Genomic DNA, 16,662 nt, shown 5'->3' with positions numbered 1-16,662 from the left:
TCGTTTACTTGCAGTTTTTCGAATGTTATTATCGTTTCAAAGCCTGCGCGCGCTCCGCTGAATTACTTTATTATTTTCACCACATCTCACCGACATGGTTACGAAGCCAGATGAGATTACGAATGTCGAATTATTGCGGAAATCATAGTTACAAATCACACTAGAAAAAATCCTCAGCAGTATTCGTTAGGGATTCACTGCACATAAACAAGAAAAGAGCGCGCTTACTAGAACAAAACAGGCGCGAGCTTCGCACAACAAGTACAGTACTTACAGTAATAACAGTATTGCTAATAACGGTGCAGCTGATAGGCAGCGTCAAATACATACAATATACCAAGACTGGAGAGCAGCGGAAGGCCACCTGGAGAAAACGGGGGAAAGCAGGAGAGAGAGATAATAAACAGACAGCAAAGGCGCACCACGGTGCAGTCAGGATAATTATACAATTCGTTAGGGCAATAAATCATCTGCGTCGGATCGGTAGTTGATAAATGGATCGGCCAGACCAGACAGGAACCCAGGACAATCAATGGGAAGTTGGGAATGGATGCAGGGATTGCGAAGGAGGTGATCCAGTGGGCATCTGCCTCTGGAGAGTGCAGCGGACTCCACGAGGGAGACTGCTGGCTGCTGTGTCTGCGTGGAGGCGCTCACGAGGCGGCACTGCCTCCCGCCGTTCCCGCAGCGGCCGCAGCAGCCCCTCCATAAACATACCAATTAATTTCAAAAGAAACTCCCAAATAATTCCAATTAAATCGAAATTTAATTCCAAGTATCATTAAATTTAAATGATAAATTCCCAATTAGTAGTTCCTAGATATCTAATTGGAATTAAATGAAATCAAATCAGACTCCACTGAATGGGATTAAAATGAAATTCAATGAAATAACGGAGAGGGTGAGAGCGCTGACTGAGTGATGCCTGATGCCTTACCCTTGCCGTCGCAGGCGACAATCTTGACTTTGTCGACCTTGACGGGGTCGCTGTGCCCGTGGCCGGGGTTGTCCTTGAACTCCACGTCGCGCAGGATGAAGGTCCAGACGTTGTCGCAGAAGCGGTAGGTCTCCAGGTGGCCCGCCTGTCCAACAAAGTAACGAAGCAGCGTCAGACCAGTCAGCAGCACGCAGCAGCATCACCCACCTTGAAGTTGAGCCGCGACTTGACGCGCGACTCCAGCGCCGTGTTGATCACCTTGTCGAACTGCTGCAGCACCTTCAGCGCCAGGCTGGGCGTGATCTGGCCCGACTGCAAGACTCAGTATCACATCGCGTTGCTAACCCCATGCCAGCACGACTACCAAACTAGTCCCAACGCGTTCTGTACCTGGATCATTTCGTCGAGACTCTCCTGCAGGGTGCTGCCCAGGGTCGTCGTACGGTACAGCTGATAGGCCATGGCACAAGGATTCCTCCAACCACACAACCAGGAATGACAATTAATTCGACCCACAGAGCCCAGTGGACTAAACAGGCCCCGAGACTAGTGTGGAAGATGTAAAGGGGACACGACTCAACAAGCACGCTCACTGTCGTTCAGCAACCCTTTCACATCAAACGGCAAAGACGATACCACTTGGCCCTTGGGCAAATTAATTATCTTCTAATACACCAGCCAAAAATGATTTCACAAGGATTCAGATCACAGCAGAAACCAAAGTGATTGTCTTGTAATTTGTACACGTAATTCTAAACTGTCAACATACAGATAGAAGGTTCTGCAGAAAACTACCAACTTACTGCAGAGTGCAGAGCAACGCATGAACAGACGCCACTCACAGTTCACTCGTGTGATTAGTGATTACACAGCTGAAGCGGTGTCACCGCACGAAGCACACCCCGAGAGGCGGACGTCAAAATGGTGTAACGTAACAAACACCAGTCCGGGGCTATTCCCAGAACTAGAAAAACGATTTTTTTAAATCAAAATTATTACAAGAAAGCTAAAAATTTGGATATGCGAAAGTATTCGCGTAGCAGCGTTGCCAGCGTAGCATCACGCCAATTGAAAATCAACCGGGAGCACCCTGCACGCCTAGCTAGACATGTTACGAGTGCACAACAAAAAGTAACAGCAAAATGCGTACGAGTAGTCGTATCACTTGAACGAAGCAGGCCATTAATTTTGCCGTTGCGTCTTGATTCACGAATCGTGATCCCTATAATTTGTGGTCTGCCCTGACAGTGTGGCTTATTATTAGTTTTCTGGAAGATTCGATTTATTATGATTCTCATTCACTAAGCAGCTGTTGTCTTTGATGATCCAATTATCCATGGTTTATAAAATGGGCCAGGTTAAGTCGTTGAGACAAGTCGATATCGGACAGTATACTACTATACAGTGCATACTGAGCAATGAGCATGGAAAATGATGTTGATCAGTGGCGCACGTGGTTACGAACCTACGTTGGTGATGTGCAGATTGCTATGGGACTGTTTCCTTGCAGTAAGAAATTGTCGACGCACGAGTACGGTTTTATTTTTTCTTGGCAAAATATCTTCCAGGCACATTGCAGGAGGAAGCTGCAAAATGTCATATGTCATGTTGCTTTGTGCCTGCCTGGCTGCTTGTGCTGGTTCCCGTTCGTGAGCGTGTTGGCTCATGAATCGTGAGCTGACTGCTTACGCGAATCACAGTAATGCCAAGGGATCATGGCCAGCATCTTGTTGATCCATCATGTGGACTGGCCGTACCGCAACGTCGTGTCCTGTGTTGCGTGGCCTGTCCTGCGAGAGCGGGACTAAGAAACGTCCAGAATCCAGATGCCATTGCCATCGCCATGGCAGCTGTCAAGAGCACTCGCCAGTATGCAGCAGGTGGGACGGTGTGGCCAACCTGCTGCATCTTTCCCAGTGTGCTTGACAGTGTCTCCAGCACCGCTCAGGCTCCGTGCCCCGCTTCGTCATTGGACTGATTGGAATAGTAATAGCCACAACTAAAAGCAGAGCCACCAGTGCCACTGCCCATCACCACGGATCCACGATTTGCGCACTGGAAGCAGTTAGGTGTGCAGGTAAGAGCCAGCAAGCTGCAAGAAGTCTGTAATGGTAAAATAATGATCACCCGCGATTACTTTGTTACTAAACACTGAACAGTACTTGATTACTTTTTCAAATTGCTGCTTTTTATACAAGTACTGCAAAATTCCACTTACAATTAGATATCACGATCGTCGAAGGCGCACGGTGTTCTAAATTTCTAATAAATCTGAATTGTTAGCAATGACTGCTTTATCGCCTTGGAAGAAACTATTACACAATTGTGTAAACTGTTCCAGCGACCAGCGTCAAAAGCACTGATGGACATGAACAAGGTTTTTCTCTATCACTGACCACTGCATACCTTTCATGGTACTGGTCCCGGTTGAGTGTTATACTTTATCCCAGCATCAGATCCCTGACTGATCTGATGATGGTGATGTAATGCATTTTAATAATATAGTTTCTATATTCTGTTAAGTTTTGGCAGGTAAATTTTCTATTGAGAAGCACGGGGAATGCGGGGACGGTGCGTGGTAACTTGATCCGAACGAGTACAGTACGGATTAAGATGGACAGCGTTTCTTGCCAATCCCCCTCGACGGTACTTTTCCGGTTTCATTGCAACGTTTCTATAGATTTTTGGTGTGGTGAGCAATCAAAGTCCTTCAGAATCCCCTATATACAACGGGAGCCCGCCATTTGTATGATTAATGGGATTTACATTAATATCGGGTGGTACGTATCAGTACCTGTACAAGTATACTATACTTCTATACTCGTACATAGTTTTCGATTCACAAAAGAAACATCACATCCTAATATTAACAAACAGCAGAAACATGCGGCCGGATTACAGAGAACATTTGATCTAAATTAGCCGAGGCCGGTGCCGTTCCCAGGCCGGTGCCGTTCCCAGAAGTATACTTCTACTCTGTACATGTCGGTACGGTCAGTCAGCGCATTCATGGAGATGCAGCTCTCCCATGGTTTCACCGATCCCATATGAAGAGGCGCTCCCCGCCGCTGACATGTTCCGGGCGGCGGAAGTGTCTGCATCTCGCAGAGTCAACCGTACACGTATGTACGAGTACTATACGTATTCGTACATTGAAGAAAGGTGTCTTGTTGCAGTTAGAAGAAATTCCGCGTGACGTGCACCGTCCGATACGCCAAACCGGTAGCTACTAGCCAGGTTTGACACAACGTACGCTGACGCGACAATAATCACCGCATAATGACATTTTTTAGTCGGTGAGCTGCACTTGCTTCTTGACTGGCTGCTGTACAGAAGTAACACAACCACGGCAGACGCATAAACAAGTAGCAGTTGATTGTCAACACAGTACCCAGTAGGTGTCTTAACTTTACTTGAAGAACACACTAACCGAAAGAGTTGCGGCGTTGCGCTCAGCCGATATCTTATTAATTGTGACTTGTGAGGGAAGTCAATTTGCCTGTTTAATTCCCGTAACTGACAATTGTGAGCCGCATCGTGCTGCAGCGGCATCATGTCGGCGCGGGGATACGCTTCGGCTGGTCGCAGCGGAAGTGGCAGCAGTAGCGCGAGCGCCAGCGCCATCACCGCCGACCACCGGCGCTACAAAGCCTTCTGGTTCTACAAGAACGTCCTCGGTATAATCATATACAGATAGATCCGCTCTTGAGCGTTCAACACGCGCAATGACTCCAATATAATCAGAGCTATGTACATCAGGGTGATGTGGTTGTGTTGCCTGCAGATGTGGACGGGAACGGATACACCAACGAGGACGACTTTGTTCGCATTGCGCTGGTATGTACACCAGTGCTGTTGCTCTGTAATATCCCCGATATTATTTTACCGTCCGCTGTCAATTTACCAATTACCGATACATGTACAAGTACGCAACGTGGGCAAATAAGAGCTGGCTAATTAACGAGCCAGTGAATTCGGTGCTGTACATGTGCAGCTGATTACGTATAAACGGTCAGTGTTGATGCGAGTGTCTGTCTGCAGAATCACGCGGTGTTTTTCTGCAAAGGTGCCTACTTCAAGGACATCTACGAGAACTACATCGAGACCTTCCAGAATATCTGGCGCCAGCTGTCCAGCGAGGCCGACACTAACCAGGTACAGTCAACAACTTGGTATAATATATTATTAGCGACGATTAACTGACCGGAAATGGAAGTTAAGGGTTTCTGTTAACTGATACTTGTGCAATACATTGTTCAATACGTATTGATCACCATTAAAGGCTGTCATTAACGGGACAGTACGCAGCGGTGAAATACCGTACAGTAATACTTCTTGACATAATACATTATAAGTACTTTCAACTGTACTCAGTTTATCGTAATTATTCTAAACTGTACAGGATATAAAGTCGTGTCGATGTCTACATATAGATACAAATATGTGATACGAGTACTGTATACCAATATAGATGAATAATTCGATGGCTGTAATCAGCTAAGCCCGCGTTAATTGAGTGGAGAATGAGACGAATGTTGTCAGCCAAACTGCCATTTTTGGTCAACTTTTGGCAGTGCGAGTAGTGATTGCATTGTGAGTAATGCCATCATGACTAGCACCTGTACAGGCACATATACTGCGAGTGTTGAGCGACGCGGCGAAAACATGTGTGGCGTTGTTTTTCGTGCCGGTAGCATGTAAATACTGTACTCGTATACATGTACGCTGAAGATAGATCGATGCAGGCAAGGTATGCGTTGATAATTGTATAATTAAATTGATTATGTCGTACTTCCGGTGGACGTAAAGAAAATGCTAAGCATAGTACGCTGCATTCAGCCCACAGGAAGCTGGAACTGGTTAGAAATGAGGAGGGATGTAATTCTAAGGGGTGTTGTGGGTTGTGGCAGGACGGGATCGTGTGTTTCGAGGAGTGGTACGCGTACCTGCAGCGGCTGCAGCAGACGGGCATGCGCTCCTTCGAGGAGCTGCCGGGCTACCTGCGCGAGTTCATCGAGCACCACTTCAACGCCTACGACATGAACCGTACGTATGTTTTTCTATGGCTTTCGGGGATCGCCGGAAGTGGACAGTGGCAGCGCCGGGCATTGCCTGTGACCTTTACCTGTACATGTACCATCTGTATACTGATTGTGTAGGAGACGGACAGGTGGACGTGAACGAGTACCGGCTGTACCTGTGCGGCCGCAACATGGACCTCAAGATGGCCGGCGCCTGCTTCGACGCCCTGCTGGCGGTATGTATAACGGTATAAGTGTATAACGGTATAAGTATAACAACGTATACACGTAGAAACGATACTGACGGGAGTGCGCCCTTCGGCTTATAATTACTGACCTCACTGAGAAGACCCGTTCCGTCTTGATAAGGGAGTGCGTGCCGGTGCAGCGTACGCCCTGACCCATTAATTGCAGTTAAAAAGAGACCACTGCTAATGAATACTGTCGGCTGTACAGGGCGGCGACCGTGCCAAGGGCACGATCAACAAGCGGCAGTTCTGCGCGCTCATGTTCGACTTCTTGTTCTCCCTGAGCCCCGACAGCCAGGGCACCTTCCTGTGCGGGCCCCTGCACTCCGTCAAGCACACCGCCATCCACGTCTACGCCCAACTGGCCCTCGCCTAACCTCCTCTGCAGATCCTTCTGCGCCGGTCGACGCATATCTTATTAGTGTACATAAGTACATTGTACATCTACATGTACGCTGCTGCCAACGAGTATTGCCGCTTGATTGCCAGAGGAACGTCTGCACGATTGAACTGCTTTGTAACTGTTGATAACTGTACAGTGCTACTTATACAAATTTATGACGTACTTCAACCTTGTCACATACGCGCAACTGCACGGAAACACATTTCAACTGTGCACTTTATTCCCAGTAATGTAAGCATGCAATACTTATTTGTGTCTGAAGGACAATTTAACCACTTAATTTAAATACGTAACTATCTCGTCTGTTTGCATACTACATAACACATAGGTACTAATTAGACTGGTAGAGGCAGGTAATTATTGGAGTAATTTGTATTTTAATCCGGCAAGATTACGTATCGCGTACAGAAACGTACTTCGTTGCATTGAGGAAACTGATAACTGATATCAAAGCCGGCTTTCTCGCGGAGGGCGATAGTCTAAGTACTCGTTCAGCAGTTCGACTGGCGGTTAACAGATAAAAAGGTCAAAGGGTCAAATGATCAGTTGCAAATTATTAGAAAGGCAGTTTGTGGAGATCGTGTTGCGTGAAGAGGGCGTCGGTGGCGCGGAAGACCTTCTCCATGCTCTTGACCACGCGGGCGGTGGCCTGCTGCGTGTGGGGGTAGTCGTACTTGGAGACCTTCTCGCACAGCTGCACCTTGGTGGGCAGCGTGCCGATGGCCAGCCCCGCCGCCTTGGAGAGCAGCCAGGAGTGGTGCGTGCCCAGCGTGGCCTTGTACACCGGCGTGCACAGCGCCGGCAGCTTCTCCGCGTCGCCGGCCGTCTCCACCTTGGCCAGGAAGCCCATGAAGAACTCCAGGGTGCGGTTGAGGTGCAGCACGGTGCGGCTGGCCGACTGGGCGGGCTCCTTCTCTTTCCGCTTCGGCTCCAGTCGCCGCTCGGGTTCGGCGGCCTCGTGGGCCACGAGGGACGCCACCGTGGCGTAGTGCGCCGCTTCCGGGGACTGTAAGTAGCGCTCCAGGATTTTCACCTGCTCCCGGATGTCGCTGGCCATCGTGGCGAAGAGGGCGCCCATCAGATCGAAGAATCTATATCAGTGTACAGTGTACTGCAAATGTTAGTGACTAACTATGTTAATCATTAGTCCTAATTCTTTATACTTTATTTGCAATATGTACGGAGCTAGACGAGCATCGCTCACAGAAAGACATTCAAATGAAAAATTTGTCCCAGTTGGCACGAGAAGGCACCGTACGTAACACACTCATGGCAGTCCTGATTCCTATCAAGATACAGGACTGACTTGATTAGTAATTAAGGAACAGTCAGAATGGAATTCAGGCTTAAGCTCCATCGAAAGACTACGGTCCAATGTACTTTTTCACAGCATATAAAGTATGCTGCCGCTGTTGTCGAGAATTCAGAAAATAGATATAACAAATCCAGGAATCAATTTCACTTCAACCTACGTATCGTATATCTGAAGTATATATAATTTTGTACTTTGTAGTAGCGTTAATTAATCATGCCGGAAGCGAAGCCTCCCATAATGCGCCGTGCCGGTATATATTTTATATATACGCCGCGTAAAGTCGGACTAAAACATGCATATTAAATATGCATATACTCGTATATCATATATATATAAAATTTTTGTGTATGCATGTATTTTTATAACTGATGCGAGCCGTACCTGGCCAGTTCGCTGAAGGCGTCAATGTAGCTGGTCAGCTCGATGCCGGCGTCCTTCTCCAAGGCCGCGTCGAAGCTGTCGGCGATGCGCACAATGTCCACGCCGTCCGGACGAGGAGTGTAGTTGACGCCGGCCATCCTTGTACAGTAATTATCCGGATGCAATTGCAGCTACAACAATCGTTGCTAATTGCGCTCGCCAACTAGTCGTAATGAAAAGACGATCGCGAGTATACACCGCCGCTACAATTAATGGCGTTCAGCTGTGCAGGGAACTGGACTATGTATTTGTACGTCGTATATCCAGTAGCAAGTGAAAGCCCGTGATAAGGTGCAGTGTGCGATGTGTAGATTAGCTGATACGGTCGGTGCACGCGTGCAGCTGTTCTTTGATCAGATGGCCAAGGGTGGCGACTGTCGAGGCCCTTATCTCCCGCTGCAATAATGAATACCTACTCGTACTCTAAAGTCTAAACTAGACTATGAAAAATAATAATATCTATATTGGCCAAAGGCCATGCTTCTGCAGTGGGTATGCGTGCAAGTTGCAATAGCCGGTACAATACTGAATATCTATATTAATTTTGTTGTAGTCCGCGCACTGGATACACATACTAGTATATATATAATTACTATATTTAGGATAGTCAGCTACGTACCGCTACGACTATCCAGCATTTGCGTGCTGCCGCAACGGGAATTGTAAGAAATTCTCAATTAAGTACTCGTATCGCTGCTTAGTGCTTACCAGTTAACGCCGCATCAATCGCAAATTATGAACAACACGCATCCGTCCCAGTCCTTATCAATAATGCCGGCGTGTCTGCATCCTGTAATATCTGGCTGTAATTGCTGTCGTGGCCTCATAGAGCATGCATGCCATGCATCCAGCTGCTGTATATGCATATATAGGGTACAATAAAAGTAATAATCACGCTAATTAAAGGAGCACGACACAGATGCGCCAGCAAGGGAAAGAAATCCTCTAACACAACCGGAGTACCGTACCACCAGGTTGAACACACGTTTTACAGAATTACAGCCAACCTTCAAATGCCAGCAGGCCCAGATTGCAATCTACGCATGTACGTACAGACTAGGGAGCCGGTATTTTTGCCTTGTAGATTGTTAACATTGTTGCTTGCCGATCGGTGGATATATTATATTTTGTTGAGCAGCAACAATTTTTACGTGCCAGCTGCATCCGCAAATTAAACAGCGGTCAAACCGGTTAAATAGCCTACACTACTCTGTAGTCATGCCATTGTTCCATGCGTCGTTAACGTTCCGTGTGGCCCACGTGCGAGCAGATGTGGACCGGTACAAACTAGAGGAACACCGTATTTCCGACCATCAAGTCATCAGAAGCTGCGTCAACCACCGGCAGGCGGCGGCCGAGCGGAGGAGAATCCGGTGACCTTTAAGGTTGCCATCCATTATGACAGTTTCCCGTAACCGGTACAGATTACAGAACATGGCCTATGCAGTCATATTTACGTGCAGTGTCTGTATATGCAGCAAGCTAAAAAGCAGTTCAATCATCGCATATAAGTCAGGCCGGCGCAGTGAATTTCATAATGCAGTTTCTTAAATCTGTTTCTTAAATCTTAGATCCGTAGTAGTGTCTGTGTCATTCAGTTGCAACGCGAAGATCAAATGGCGCCGCAGGGTGCATGTGTCGTGATCATCGCCTGGTCGAACGCTTCCGCTGAGGTCATGTTGTGGCAACAATGCAATGCAGCCGGCTTTTCGTTTTAGTAATAAGTATACAGTAATAAACGTACGTGCACGCAGTGTAAAATAAGTTCAGTTCGGTGGTGTGCATGTTCACGTGGCTCACCCATCTCTTATAATATTATCGCGGTAGCAACTGCCTACGAATAAACATCGTCCGTGTCTTCTGTGTACTGCAACGTCGTCAACATCGTTCTCTGCTTCCAACTCGCAACTCTCTCCACGATTACGTACGCGGTCTAAATCAGCAATCGCACAACAGCACGATACTAGGCTGGGATCTTTCACATCCATACGTGCCCTCTTCTTTCTGGACACCGGAAGTCGGACGCATTTGTGCTCCGGCAGTGGATACGCTCTACACCGCGTACAGTTTTATATCTTTTTATAGAACCGACGCCGCTCTCATGTAAGCACTGAGCACACTAATCATTACAGCCTCTGCGGGCATTTTGAATATACTTCTGGATATTTCTTGGACCATGTGTCGATGTCGGAAGGCGATCAGATTACGGTTAAAAGGACTGCCAACCATGAACCCGTAAACGATGGATGAACGTGAATTCCATTAGCCAATTGTCGGCGGTCGACGGCAAGACGCAACTATCCTTCCCTCCCGGGAATGGGCTGGACGGCGCCCCTCCGCGCCCTCCTTCTGACCGGATGCGCCACCCTTCTCCTGCTGCACTACGCCGGGCCCCCGACCCACACCTTCCGCCGCACCGAAGGCGCCCACCGAACGGACCGCTCCGGACGTCGCGCTCCCCCTCCCGACGCTGTCCCGGTGGGCGACCGGCGTCTGCCCACTGTGGCGGACATCTTCAACCCCGAGTGCGGCCGCTTCAACGGCAGCGTGCAGGCGCCCTACTTCCTGGACTACACCGCCTCCGTCCGCACCTTCCCCACCTGGACACCGCGCCAGCCGCTCCCGCCCGGCCGCTACCACTTCGCCATCATGACCTCGCCCAAACACTACTTCTACCGCCGCGCCATCCGCGATACCTGGATGAAAACGCTGCAGCTGGAGGCGGAGTGGCATCTCAATGCCGGCTGCGCGGATGCGCACGCGCGGACGGGCTCGGCGCGCTTCTACGTCGGGCAGACGGCGGAGCTGCGGGTGGCGCAGCGGCTGGCCGAGGAGTTCCGCCAGTTCCCCGACGACATGGTCTTCATCCAGTTCTGTGATGTCTACGAGAGTCTGCCGCTCAAAACCTACAATGTCTTTCACACCCTCCACGCCACTCTTCCCGTAAGCGTCTCTGTATAACGTCGTATACGTACACATAAAATACTGCATAGGAAATATTCATAAAAAATTTCAGATTAATAAAAATTTGCATGTAAAACTTTAAATATACACATCATATACGTAGATGTAACGGTTACCATAACTGTAACACGTATTACCATATATGTAATGGTGACCTTTATATATAAATTTTGTTTATAAATTTATGTTTGCTTAATTTACGGTGACCTTTATACGTATATAAATTTGTACCAGCTTAATTAAAGGTGACCTTTATATATACATTTGTACCAGCTTAATTAACGGTGACCTTTACAGGCGTCGGTAGAATGGGTGGTAAAGATCGACGACGACGTGCTGCCCAACCTCTTCCTCCTGATGGACTGCTTCCCGCCCCTCACCCAGCTAGTAGCCGCCGCTCCGGGCGGTGAGTTAGTGCAGATCCTGGGGAGCGTGGGCGTGAACAAGAGCACGGAGGAGCGCTACGACCCGCGCTACATCATCCCGCGGCAGCGCTACAACGCCTCGCTGTACCCGCCCTTCGCGCACGGACCCGCCTACCTGGTGGGGCGGCCGGCGGTGGGGGCGCTGTTGGCGGCGGGGCGCCGGACGCCGCTGATCAACCTGGAGGACGTGTGGTGGACGGGGCTGGTGGCCAGCCGGGCGGGCCTGCAGCTGCGCAACATCCACCGCTTCGTCCTGGGCGGCATCAACGTGTGGAAGCAGCTAGCCGGCGGACACCACCGCACCGACAAGGCCGTCTGGTTCTACCACGACATCGGGCCCAAACTGCTGGTCAAGTACTGGCCCAACATCACGCAGTGCTGCGGCTGCTTCAGTCAGCACTGCTGGATCTATCAGGCGGTACGGATCTAACGCGTCCTTCCTTCCTTCCTGCTCGACAACGGCGTACGAAGGTGTTCAGCGTGCTACTGCCATGTTTAGAATGATTGCGCTGTACGTTTACCTTTCTCGTGTAAAAAACACGTTCACGTTGAATGATCTCTTTTCTGGACAGAGCTATAATATCTTATGTGTCGCCGATTTAACTGGATGATACATGCACGTTATTCTTATGTTGTACTCGAATATCTGATAAATTCCTGAGAGGTGACTGATCTGGCAAAATGCGCATTACTGTAGTTTATTTCATGTCCGGTGCAGCATTGCAATTATCTGCACAGCGACATTCCCGAAAACAAAAATTAATCATGGTGCACTATCAACCAACGAACAGACCGCAACCCGTCATATATCCGGCACAGAATTCGCACAAGTAGAAAAGGGAAATAATTCTCGTCAATCCCGTCAAGCGAATTTTGAGCAACGCACGGCGCAACGGAACAACAACGGAACCAGAAAGGAACAGCCGGGCAGGGCTGGATGGACGGTCAAATAATTATTGTAATAATTTAATAGCCATAGCTCTGTTCGTAATGCGGCGTATGGGCGGGTTGGGAATAGCCATAACCCCCCAGCGGCATGTATCCGGGGTAATACGGCTCGCTGTTGGGGATGTGGACGATGATGGGGCCGTAGTTATAACCCCCGCCGTAGTCCCCGCCCCCGCCCCCTCCGTATCCTCCTCCCCCTCCGCCGTACAGATACTGGTTGTACTGCTCGCCGTAGTCGCCGTGCTGGCCGTAGCCGTTCTTCTCCTCCAGAATGACCACCTCCCGGCCGCCGTATCCCCCGTACCCGTTGCTCGCCGCCGCCTCCAACTCGCCACTGCGCTGCGCCACCGGCAGTGCACTAGCCACCGCACACACCACCAACAACGCACATATACACCGCATTCTATTCAAATCACCGTATACAATTAGTATTCAAAACTGAATAAATAAATTAAATCGTTCGGGTAAACTGAGTGAATTTCGGATCAGCAAAAGCTGTCAACGATCCCAACGCACGCTTTATATAACCTGTTAACTAACACTCTTCACGCTCAGACCGGCTGCCATTAGCTGAACTTGAAAAAAGCCACTGGTTGACTGTGTCTGTCCGGGCATAATTAATTAACACGGCGCAGTGACACGCTTCGTTCGTCCACTCCATTCACTGTACAGATACACTCTCTCGCAATCGAGATTATTCCATTAACCGTTAACCAACGTACAAAACCATGCTCAACGCGTAAAGCAACTCACCGAGAATCACAAAGTAAAACTGGATAAAAACAAAACAAACAACCCACCGCTGGCCAATTAATTTAGTAAAAAAAGGAAGGAAAATGTCCGTTGTGCTTAGCTGGCAGTTGATCAGCTGGCGGCGCGGACGCCCAGCTTCTCCATGACGCCGCGCAGTCCGCGCTCCTCGTAGTCCTTGCGGTGCATCCAAAAGTCCTCCTTGTTCTTCATCACCTCCGCCAGCACCGCGCCGCCCATGAACACCATGTGTTTGCGTCGCGGGGGGTCCTCGATGCGGATCTTGAACTTCTACAAACAACGGCCATTCAAAAATCATCGGTTAGACATTAAAGATAACTTTCTCACCGCCAGCCGCTCGGCGTCGCCCTTGAGCACGCGCTCCAGATACAGCTGCTTGATCTCCCGCTCCAGCCGGCTCGGGAGCCCCGGGTACATGGTGGAGCCGCCCGACAAGACGATGTGCTTGTAGAACTCGGGGCGGGTGTCCATGTCGGCCGACTGGATGGTGTTGAAGAGCAGCTCGGCCATCCCCACGCCCTCCACGTTGATCAGGTGCGGCTCGAACAACGCCTCGGGCGCCTCGAACCGCTCCGACGACAACTTAATCACGCGCCCGTCCGGCAACTATAAACATATCATTTCCTTCTTATTCCCGCTGCGATTTGTATTTTCAAGATTAATGTAAAATTAAAAAGGCGGCTCAGAGCTTCTTAGAAGTGTATGCTGTCACGCAAGCGTCCAGACACGGAGGATGACATCACAGCCGGGAGAAACAGAATAAAGGAGCGGAGAACGTACCATGTAGGGCTGGACGAGGACGGTGGTCTCCAGCGCCAGCTTCTTCTCCTGCTCCACGTTGTAGGCCACGTAGCACAGCTTCTCCTTCATCATGCGCACCGTCTCGAAGTCGGCCGTGTGGTTGAAGGCGTAGCCGCGCAGCAACAACAACTACAAGCAGCAGTGTCGTCAGTGCAGCCCCCCGCGGGTGCACAAGACCGCCTACCTTGATGAGGTAGCGCGTGATGTCGCGGCCGGCAATGTCCAGGCGCTTGGTCAGGTGCGGCAGCGAGAAGCCCTCGTACACCGGGCAGATGTGCGTCACGCCGTCCCCCGAGTCCACCACGACGCCCGTCAGCAGGCCCTGCGCGTACAGCGTCAGCACCGCCTGGATGGCGATGTAGCACGCCTCGAAGCCGTACTTCTCAAACATCACCTACAACGGATTTTTCCCCCATCAATCACCAATTTAATTTCATTTAAAATTACATTTTTACGCATCGAATCTCTTTAATTTAACTAAACTCCATTTTTTCGGTCAACATTATTTTGCCTGATTTTTGGTGAACATTAATTCAATTTAATTTATTATAACTCAGTTTAAACTGGATTTTTTTGTCGTCACGAATTTTTAAGCTGATTTTAGCCAGTTTTATTGCCAATATAACTTTGGTTGATTTAATTTCACATTAACATTTAAACTGAATTTTTAGGCACCAAAACTGATCAGTTTAATTAAGCTTAATTTTTTCAGTCAACATAATTCTGCTAGATTGTTTGTTAACATTAATTCAATTTAATTTAATTTAACTCAGTTTACATTGAATTTTTATCAGGAATTTTCAAGCTGGTTTTAGTCAATTTTCTTGCTGATATAATTTTGGTTGATTTAATTTCACATTAAAATAATTTAAAATTTGATTTAAAAAATTCCTCATACAGCGACGCACCTCGATCATCTTCTCGCGGTTCTTGAGGGGATTCATCGGCGGTTCAGTGAGGAGGATCTTGCAGTCGCGCGGGTTGACGTCGAGGCAGGCGGGCCCGAAGGTGTGGTCCCACACGTGCAGCATGTCCTCCCAGTTGCGCACGATCCCGTTGTCCATGGGGTAGTTGATCTCCAGCATGTGCCGCAGCTGGCTGGCCTCCTCCCCCACCATCAGATCCTGCAACCCCATCCCACTCTCATTCTCCATCACTCATGCTACAATCTTACTTGTTTTCTGGTTCTTCGACACACGGCTATGATGGTAACCCTGTACTGGCCTACGGTGCTGACATACGAGGGACAGGCAACTGACGGCGTGCGCCGCGTTTAGCCAGCCCGCGCGACCCACCTACCTTCACTTCGATGTCGCCCACTTTGGTGTCCGCGCGGATGATGGGCCGGCCCACCATCGAGGGGAAGATGTGCGCGGGGAAGTTGCTGCCAGCGAATCCGCACTTGACGAACTGCAATCATGCCCGCGTGAAATGATCTGGGCCAACGAAGGAGCCACTCGATAAGTCAGTACTCACGCCTGTTCCATTGTCGCACACGATCACTTTCCGACCTTGTGCATCCATCCCGCTGCGCTGCTCAGCTCTTTACAGGGAATCAGACTAGAAGAATATTATCGCACGTAGAAAAATGCATACACTTCACGTAAATTTTACATCCAAACTGAAAAACCAAAACTGCAAAAAGAAGGAAAATGTGCAAAAATAAAAATGGGAGATGGGCAGATACAATTTTCAAAATCCACTGCAAGCCACAACAGCAGCGTGTGGCGTGTATGAGTATACATACGCTGCTAACAAGCAGCATCCAGAACGTAGTCGCAACTCGATGGCGGTTGGAGATATGTACAGTACTGTACTTGGTCATTTTTTAAACAGTTCAGCAGAAAGCGGACGAAAATGGCTGTTACCAACAAAAATGTTTTTCCAATTTAAATCATCGTAAGAAAACATAGGCGTCAAATTGTCACAACTTCTTTTGAATAACAAGATTGTATAAAAACATAACCGGGAAACATAAATAACTGAAAAGTAAAAACGGAACTAAACACACAAAAAAAGCACTTCTGCTATGTTTTCCGTTTCCGGCAACGTGCTCATCACACTCAGCGCGTTTCTTCTTTGAATCTGGATCGACAAACACTGCCGGAAAAAGTCTTTGGGACGTGGCTGGCCGGTGGACAGAGCTACATCACGTCCGATCCGGTCCACTAGGTTTTTTTAATTCTAAACGGTAATTTAAATTTTTAAAAAAATTTAAATTACCGTTTAAAATAAATTATTAAAAAATAAATCTTATTGGGATAGTTTTCTTCTTGGCTTTCATATTTTCATCTACTCAGAAACTGGCACAATTTTGAGGCTGTAGGTCAATAATGCATAGAAGGATGCATAAATACTGCACAGGAGGATTCTGGCAAGTAAACCGCATTCACACTAACCTTAAGGTCA

At 48.6% G+C, this 16,662-nt stretch overlaps 6 protein-coding genes across 7 annotated transcripts; 2 read left to right on the top strand and 4 right to left on the bottom strand.

Annotated features, from left to right (window-relative positions):
* Positions 1 to 28: 28 nt before the first annotated feature.
* On the bottom strand, positions 29 to 1,758 carry LOC129590876 (transcription initiation factor IIA subunit 2-like). Of its 2 annotated transcripts, none has more exons than XM_055486306.1 (4): positions 1,328 to 1,758; positions 1,145 to 1,240; positions 938 to 1,082; positions 29 to 703 (listed from the first exon to the last, which is right to left on the bottom strand). In XM_055486306.1, the coding sequence occupies exons 1-4, from the start codon at positions 1,397 to 1,399 to the stop codon at positions 654 to 656; spliced, it is 363 nt and encodes a 120-aa protein (XP_055342281.1). In that variant the 5' UTR covers positions 1,400 to 1,758; the 3' UTR covers positions 29 to 653. The 2 variants fall into 2 exon arrangements, with proteins under 2 accessions (XP_055342281.1, XP_055342280.1); XM_055486305.1 differs by having other exon boundaries at positions 32 to 703; positions 1,145 to 1,249; positions 1,328 to 1,753.
* Positions 1,759 to 4,268: 2,510 nt separating this feature from the next.
* Positions 4,269 to 6,940, top strand: LOC129590884 (sarcoplasmic calcium-binding protein, alpha chain-like). Its single transcript, XM_055486320.1, has 6 exons — positions 4,269 to 4,614; positions 4,722 to 4,774; positions 4,979 to 5,092; positions 5,848 to 5,983; positions 6,097 to 6,194; positions 6,415 to 6,940. The coding sequence occupies exons 1-6, from the start codon at positions 4,491 to 4,493 to the stop codon at positions 6,580 to 6,582; spliced, it is 693 nt and encodes a 230-aa protein (XP_055342295.1). The 5' UTR covers positions 4,269 to 4,490; the 3' UTR covers positions 6,583 to 6,940.
* Positions 6,941 to 6,966: 26 nt separating this feature from the next.
* Positions 6,967 to 9,411, bottom strand: LOC129590886 (ceramide-1-phosphate transfer protein-like). Its single transcript, XM_055486321.1, has 3 exons — positions 9,053 to 9,411; positions 8,306 to 8,740; positions 6,967 to 7,700 (listed from the first exon to the last, which is right to left on the bottom strand). The coding sequence occupies exons 2-3, from the start codon at positions 8,440 to 8,442 to the stop codon at positions 7,166 to 7,168; spliced, it is 672 nt and encodes a 223-aa protein (XP_055342296.1). The 5' UTR covers positions 8,443 to 8,740; positions 9,053 to 9,411; the 3' UTR covers positions 6,967 to 7,165.
* Positions 8,905 to 12,405, top strand: LOC129590882 (beta-1,3-galactosyltransferase 1-like). The gene is made up of 2 exons (XM_055486314.1): positions 8,905 to 11,287; positions 11,606 to 12,405. The coding sequence occupies exons 1-2, from the start codon at positions 10,661 to 10,663 to the stop codon at positions 12,161 to 12,163; spliced, it is 1,185 nt and encodes a 394-aa protein (XP_055342289.1). The 5' UTR covers positions 8,905 to 10,660; the 3' UTR covers positions 12,164 to 12,405.
* LOC129590887 (uncharacterized) lies at positions 12,323 to 13,083 on the bottom strand. Its single transcript, XM_055486322.1, has one exon. It carries the CDS (start codon positions 13,081 to 13,083, stop codon positions 12,700 to 12,702), a length of 384 nt encoding a protein of 127 aa, XP_055342297.1. The 3' UTR covers positions 12,323 to 12,699.
* Positions 13,084 to 13,186: 103 nt separating this feature from the next.
* Positions 13,187 to 15,949, bottom strand: LOC129590881 (actin-related protein 2). Its single transcript, XM_055486313.1, has 7 exons — positions 15,730 to 15,949; positions 15,553 to 15,663; positions 15,162 to 15,377; positions 14,438 to 14,647; positions 14,233 to 14,382; positions 13,780 to 14,058; positions 13,187 to 13,722 (listed from the first exon to the last, which is right to left on the bottom strand). The coding sequence occupies exons 1-7, from the start codon at positions 15,775 to 15,777 to the stop codon at positions 13,546 to 13,548; spliced, it is 1,191 nt and encodes a 396-aa protein (XP_055342288.1). The 5' UTR covers positions 15,778 to 15,949; the 3' UTR covers positions 13,187 to 13,545.
* Positions 15,950 to 16,662: the final 713 nt, after the last annotated feature.

The sequence above is a fragment of the Paramacrobiotus metropolitanus genome, unplaced genomic scaffold (genome assembly GCF_019649055.1).
Source record: "Paramacrobiotus metropolitanus isolate TYO unplaced genomic scaffold, Prichtersi_v1.0 Parri_scaffold0000043, whole genome shotgun sequence".
NCBI classification, from domain to species: Eukaryota; Metazoa; Tardigrada; class Eutardigrada; order Parachela; family Macrobiotidae; genus Paramacrobiotus; species Paramacrobiotus metropolitanus.
This window is presented reverse-complemented; position numbering and strand designations above follow the sequence as displayed.